Source organism: Sprattus sprattus (genome assembly GCF_963457725.1).
Source record: "Sprattus sprattus genome assembly, chromosome: 3".
Classification (NCBI taxonomy): Eukaryota; Metazoa; Chordata; class Actinopteri; order Clupeiformes; family Clupeidae; genus Sprattus; species Sprattus sprattus.
The window spans coordinates 28,215,994-28,223,493 of NC_137922.1; the positions used below are offsets into that span (position 1 = coordinate 28,215,994).

Genomic DNA, 7,500 nt, shown 5'->3' on the forward strand with positions numbered 1-7,500 from the left:
GTCCACCAGGGGGTGCCCAACCTACAGAAGGTAAGAGACCCTGAACCCTAACCTTGAACCCTGACCCCTGAACCTTGAACCCTTACCCTGAACCCTAACCCTGAACCCTGAACCTTGACCCTGACCCTGCATCCTGAACCCTAACCCTGCAGTTACAACAGTGAAAGATCAGCTCAGAAGAGTTCCTCTTGGCGTGCAGTTACTGCACACCACATTCACAACGTCGACTACAAATGACTATGAAATCTCTTTCTCTCTCTCACTCTCTCTTTCTCTCTCTCTCTATCTCTCACACACAGTTAACCCTGGTCTCTTCCTGGACACTCCAGTACCTGAGATGATGACTTCACCTGCCTTCCCAGCTTGTAAGTACTCTCTTCTATTCAACACACACACACACAAACACACGCACGCACGCACGCACGCACGCACGCACGCACGCACGCACGCACGCACGCACGCACGCACGCACGCACGCACGCACGCACGCACGCACGCACGCACGCACGCACGCACGCACGCGTTCAGTCTTTTGAGTTCTCTTTTCTCTTCAACACACGTGTTTAGTCTCGTAAATTTAAAAAAATCTTTCCACCAAAGTCTTGATAACCACACAGGCCATTTACCTCTCCTCTCCTCTCCTCTCCTCTCCTCCTCTCCTCTCCTCTCCCCACCTCTCCTCTCCTCTCCTCTCCTCCTCTCCTCTCCTCTCCCCACCTCTCCTCTCCTCTCCTCTCCTCTCCACTCCACTCCACTCCACTCCACTCCACTCCACTCCACTCCACTCCACTCCACTCCTCTCCTCTCCCCACCTCTCCTCTCCATTCCTCTCCTCTCCTCTCCTCTCCTCTCCTCTCCTCTCCTCTCCTATACTATACTATAATATCCTATTCTATACAATCCAATCCAATCCAATCGTATCCTCATCCTGTCTCCTCTCTGTCCAATCACAGTGAGGGAGATTGACATAGACAGCATCCAGGCACCGGAGCCTCGGACCAGAGACGAGTTTCTGCAGTGTGAGTATACACACACACACACACACACACATACACACCTCCTCTGTCTCAAACACACACACACACACACACCTCCTCTGTCTCAAACACACACACACACACACACACTGCAGTGTGAGTACAGCACCTCCTCTGTCTCAAACACACACACAAACACACACTTCTAAATTTCACAAACAAACACACACACAAACATCCCACTGGTCCTCCTTTCCCTCGTTATTTCAGTCTTTCCGTCTTTCATTTATTTCTCTCTCTTCATCCCTCTCTCTCGGTCCTCCTCAGACGCCTGTCACCTGACCCTTGACCCAGGCTCCGCCCACCGGCGGCTGGTCCTGTCCGAGGGCAACAGCGTGGCGACGGTGCAGACACACACACACACACAGGCGTGTGTCGACGGGCCGCAGCGCTTCGATGGCTGGACGCAGGTGGCGTGTGTGTCACCGCTCGCCGCGGAACGCTGCTACTGGGAGGTGGAGTGGAGGGGGCGGGGCTCCTCTGTGGCCGTGGCCTCGTCCTCCATGCCTCACAAGGGGGCAGACTCCAGGGCGGGGCTTGGCTACAACAGCCAATCGTGGAGCCTGGAGCTATCAGACACGTGCTGCGCGGCGCTGCACGCCAATCAGAAGCAGGAGATCCAGGTGACGTACTCGCCGCGCGTGGGCGTGTTCCTGGACCGGGGGGCGCGGACGCTGGCCTTCTATGGCGTGGACGATGAGCTGGCGCTGCTGCACGTGTTCAGGTCCTCCGCGCTCGCCACGCAGCCCCTCTACGCCGCCTTCGGGGTCGGCTGCGGCCTCGGCGTAGGGTTGGACTTCGCCAGCGGGCAGTTTAGTGCCCAGACGGACAGCATCAAGATCTGCCCCCTCTGAACACACACACACACACACACACACACACACACACACACACTGCCCCCTCTGATGCCACCTCACCTGATGCCCACAAGCATCAAGATCTGCCCTCTCTGATGCCACCTGATGCCCACACACACACACACATACACACACACACACACAAACAAATCTGATGCCATCTGACGCCCCTGGATGCCTCCAAGCATCTCATAGCTGTCATCAAAGCAAAAGGTGACTACTTTGAAGAATCTAAATTATAAAGCATTTACTGGTTGGTTTAACACTTTTTTTTGTTTAACACATAATTCCATGTGTTCCTTCATCGTTTTGATGTCTTCAATATTTATCTGCAATATAAAAAAAAAAATTTAAAATAAAGAAAAAACATTGAATGAGAAGGTGTGTCGAGACTTTTGACTGGTACTGTTAATTATTATGTAAATCCAGATTACCACATTACTGTGTAAGTCGCTGTGGGTGAAAGTGTCTGCTAGCTAAACGGCTCAAATGACCTGGGCAGAAAAGAACCAGTACCAACAGAACATGTGGACTCAGACCCGGACAGGGATGCACGGGTCACTGATCCACTGGTGACCTCACTTAGCCTGTGTCGTCTATATATGCAGTGGTCATATGATCTATTACACCAGTGGTCATATTATCTATAACACCAGTGGTCATATGATCTATAACACCAGTGGTCATATGATCTATAACACCAGTGGTCATATGATCTATAACACCAGTGGTCATATGATCTATAACACCAGTGGTCATATGATCTATAACACCAGTGGCCATATGATCTATAACACCAGTGGTCATATGATATATACAGTGCCCTCCACAATTATTGGCACCCTAAGTGAATGTGACCAAAACAGGCTATGAAAAAATATATCTTTGCTGTTTATCATCTTGGTCTTTCCCTCAAAATATTCACAAAAATGTTACCTTTTCATCAAAGTAAAATTCTTGCAAGAAATAATTTTTTTGGCATTACATAAAATATTTTTCTCCAAAACATGGGTGCCACAATTATTGGCACCCCTAGAAAATCCTATAATTAAAATCTAACTGAAGTATATTACCAGTCATGTTTTACATTTTTGAGTTCACCTGTTTCATTAGAAACTCTTAAGTGGTCAACCATGGCTTCCTGCTTCACTGAGGTATAAATATGAGGTGACACATGCCAAATACCCTTAGTCATTCATCAAGATGGGAAAGACAAAAGAACTCAGTGTCAAAGTGCGACAAAAAGTTGTGGAGCTGCTGAAATCCGGATTTAGGGAAATTAGAAAATATCTAAACAGTTGGAAATACCCACTTCCACTATCAGGGCAATAGTTAAGAAGTTAAAAGCGACAGGAGATGTCAGGAATCAGCCTGGAAGAGGACCTATCTGTAAATTAACCCCACACACCGTGAGGAGGATGGTTCGACTGGTAAAAGAATCTCTAAGGATCACAGCTGGATAATTGCAGAGGTTAGTTAAGTCCTGGGGTCAGAAAGTCTCCAAACTACCATCAGACTGCACCTACATCACCACAAGTTGTTTTTGAGGGTTATCAGAAAAAAGCTTTTGCTGTCAATCAACAACAAACTAAAGTGCCTAGAGTTTGCCAAATGTAAGTCAGACTTTTATATTACAGTTAAATGGTCAGATGAGACCAAAATAAGGCTTCTTGGCAACAAACATCAAAGGTGGGTTTGGCGTAGACAGAAAGATAGCCATACAGAAGAGCACCCCATAGCCACATTGAAGTATGGTGGCAGATCTCTGATGTTGTTGGGCTGTTTTTCTTCCAAAGGCCCTGGACATCTTGTTAGGATACATGGTATCATGTGCTCCATCAAATACCAGCAGATATTAAATAAAAACCTAACAGCCCCCCTCTAGGAAGCTTAAAAGGGGCCACGGTTGGACCTCCCAGCAGGACAATGATCCGAAGCACACCTCAAAATCAACACAAAAATGGTTCACCGACAGCAGAATAAAGGTTTTGCCATGGCCATCACAGTCCCCAGACCTAAACCCCATAGAAAATCTGTGGGAAGAGCTGAAGCCGAATCTGCAAATGTGTTGACCTCTGAATCTGAAGGATCTGCAGATATACTGTATGTAGGAATGGTCTCAGGTCTGTGCCATGTGTTCACCAACCTCATCACGCATTATAGGAGAAGACTTGGAGCTGTTATCTTGGTAAAGGGAGGCTGCTCAAAACATTAAATTAACGGGTGCCAATAATTGTGGCACACCTGTTTAGGAGAATAGTATTTATTTAATGAAAAAAAAAAAATTATTTCAATGAAAAGGTAAGATTTTTGTAAATATTTTGAGTGAAAGACCAAGACGATAAACAGCAAACAAATATTTTTTCATAGCCTGTTTTGGGCACATTCACTAAGGGTGCCAATAATGCTTTTGATAAATCAGAACTTTAAAAGACCTTCTTGAAATAACATGAAATCGAAAGCAGATGTTTTTCAATTTATTTATTTTATAAAAAAATGCAACAGGATGAATCATGGGAACTTTACAAAGGCCAAGCACAGAGGAGCGTCACAAAGGTCCATCTCTCTCACACACACAAACACACACACACACACACACACACACACACACACACGCACACGCGCACACACGCGCACACACACATACACGCACACAAACACACACACACATGCACACACACAAACAAACAAAAACACACACACACACACAAACATACACAGGCATGCTTCAAAGCTTGCTTCTGCTAGTGACATCATCGATAAGCACCAGCCTCTACCCTTAATGGAATGACAGGGATCACTAAGCCCCACCCCTCCTCCTAATGCCAGCCAATAGCAGAGAAGCCCAGAGTCACACTGATGACATCCCTGATGGTTGTCATGGTTATATCACAGACGCTAGAAGACAACACAAACCTGTTCAGTTTTAGAGAGTGGACGACATGAGAAGTATTTTTGGTTGCTTTTCACACGGGTTACGTTTACACACACAAGCGCTTTCACCTTCCCGGCTTGTGTAAGCACACGAACAAGAGCAAGCTGTATTGGCTACCCTGTATATGAAACAAGAGCAAGCGTGGGTGTGTGTGTGTGTGTGTGTGTGTGTGTGTGTGTGTGTGTGTGTGTGTGTGTGTGTGTGTGTGTGAGTGGCTACGCTGTATATTAATTAAAATTCTCATTCCTAAATGAAATGGTGTTAAATAAATGATGAGGTCTTACGACCTCCGATGATAAAGCATATTAGTTAAACCTAATACTAATGTCACATAATAACTATATCTGTCCCTTATAATAGAAGTAGTAATAATATTAATAATAATAATAATAATAATCTGAAACAAAAGTGCATTAAATGAATGAAATGGACATCAGTGGGACGGAGCAGAATCAATGTGAACCTCAAGGTCACGCTATCAGGGTCACAGAGGGTCAAAGATCAAGAGGTCACAGAGGTGAAAGGTCAGCTATTTAAAAGACTCCAACCAGCAGTAAGAGACACTATGGGGACCTCACTACCCTCCTCACCTTCTGCGCTTTGCTCACACCTACAATCCTTGTATTCCTATGCATGCTAAAATAGTCCCTACAAATGTTCCTACAATCTGCCATTTTTCAATGCTGTAACATCGACATACGACAGGATAGGTTAACTATAGGCTGGCACTACACCCAACACCCTAGAGTAAGCACTTGAACCCTAGAGTAAGCACTTGGTATATTGAGCCCTTGTGCTTCCTGGATAAGAACGTGCTAGTTATGCTAGTTAGCGCCACCCTTACCATGACCAACACCTTTAAGGGAGTAAAGCCCAACACAGAGAGGAAGAGAGCAATGGATGAAGGTAGAAGAGAAGCTAACCGATCCAGTCACAGAGCCCCAACCTAAACACAATCCTCACATTTCCACAGGTCAAAAAAGAAAACACTGCTAAGAACTCAGCAGCACATCTGGATCCATACACGGTGAAGCCTAACAGCTAACTCTGGAGCTAACAGCTAATTCTGGAGCTAACAGCTAACTCTGGAGCTAACAGCTAACTCTGGAGCTAACAGCTAACTCTGGAGCACATCTGGATCAGTACAAGGTGAATGCGGGATCCATTTGAGAGGCAGCTGTTGTCTCTTATCTTCATGTTTCGGTCTCTTACCCTCCAGCCCTGAGGAGACGGAGCTGTGCTGATAATATGCACTCATTCGGGACAGCACAGCAGTGCATCATGGTTGTTGTAGTCAGGAAGTGTGTCCGTCACCTTGCCCTCTGCTGGACGTGATGGCTTTGGCTAGCTAATGGCAGTAAAGCGAACAATTCTAATGGAGTTATACTGAAAGCCTAGAGAGCGAGACCAGAGAGGCCTTTAGAGATCATCAGACATCAACTAGCTTAGTCTAGCGTAGACCAGAGAGGCCTTTAGAGATCATCAGACATCAACTAGTTTAGTCTAGCGTAGACCAGAGTCCCTAGAGTTATGAGACTACAGATTCAGGTATGTACAGGATAGACTGGTGGACTGGGGGGCTTTAGGCCCAAGGCTTCAACACAACACAAGAAAAATTATCAAAAAGAAAAGAGTGAAACTCTGGAAGCTCGACCGCCACCATCACCCTACTTTCTTTGTTCCCTCGATCATGACATACTTCTCTCTCTCTCTTGCTCTCTCTCTCTCACTCTTTCGCTCTCTACCTCTCTCTCTCTCTGTCTCTCCCTCTCACTACCTTTGTCTCTCTCTACCTCTCTCTCTTTCTCCACCTCTCCTCTGTCTGTCTGTCTCTCACCTGTCTTTGGATCGAGATTCGTTTCATTCAGTACAAGTGGTACTGTGTAATTGCAAAACCTCAAACCAGTGAGTTTATGTGTGTGTGTCTGCCTCTGGTGTGTGTGTGTCTGCCTCCAGTGTGTGTGTGTGTGTGTGTGTGTCTGCCTGTATGTATGTGTGTGTGTGTGTCTGCCTCCTGTGTGTGTGTGTGTGTGTGTGTGTGTGTGTGTGAGTGTGTGTGTGTCTGCCTCCAGTGTCTGTCTGTCTGTCTGTCTGTCTGTCTGTCTGTCTGTCTGTCTGTCTGTCTGTCGCCCACCTGATAGTTATCTACTGACCGTCCACATCCCAACCTTCATAAACTTCCTTTTTCTTTCCTCAATAGTACAAACTCATATAAATGAGTATATCTACTTCCTTGTTCCCTCTTTTTTTCAGGCTGGTCTTGTGAGATTCCAGAGTTCACAGGAAACAGAGATACAAAGAAACAGGAACAAGATATGTTCAAACAGGAAGTGGTAGGTAGAGGAACAGGAAGAGGAAGTAGAGCAGGAAAAGAGTTGGATAGGCAGGCGCTTCTACCCCTGACAGACATGCGAAGGCCACTGAAAACCACTGGAACGTCAAACACACACTGTGGCAATAAAGTTTCCCGTCTCAAACATGTCAATTGTGCTTTTTAAAAACATAAAACAAACAAGGTCTCCTCGCTAGCAAACTAAAGAGTAATTTCATTGGATGGGGAAGGGAACTGGGCGGAGCCAATACAAGTAATAAAAATCTGTTCTGTCAGTGCAAGCCACTCCATCCTCCCAGTCTTTACCCAATGGCTTTCATTGGTTGCTCTGAAAAGGCG

The 7,500-nt window shown here is 46.1% G+C and overlaps 2 protein-coding genes across 6 annotated transcripts in view; one reads left to right on the forward strand and one right to left on the reverse strand.

Moving 5' to 3' along the window:
- Window positions 1–1,891, forward strand: part of trim25l (tripartite motif containing 25, like) — a gene marked incomplete at both ends in the record, with an annotated part of 10,704 nt that extends 8,813 nt beyond the window's left edge. The window contains 3 exons of the mRNA XM_080835427.1: window positions 10–30; window positions 954–1,019; window positions 1,305–1,891. Coding sequence (XP_080691553.1) covers window positions 10–30; window positions 954–1,019; window positions 1,305–1,891 — 674 coding nt within the window. The remainder of the gene's footprint in view (window positions 1–9; window positions 31–953; window positions 1,020–1,304) is intronic.
- A 2,475-nt stretch (window positions 1,892–4,366) lies between these two features.
- The window catches only part of trak2 (trafficking protein, kinesin binding 2), a 33,265-nt gene continuing 30,131 nt past the window's right edge, over window positions 4,367–7,500 (reverse strand). For all 5 annotated transcript variants that reach the window (XM_080834870.1, XM_080834868.1, XM_080834869.1 and 2 more), the window contains one exon: window positions 4,367–7,500. This exon is cut by the window's right edge and continues 845 nt beyond it. In XM_080834870.1, the coding sequence (XP_080690996.1) occupies window positions 7,478–7,500 (23 nt within the window). In that variant the 3' untranslated portion in view covers window positions 4,367–7,477.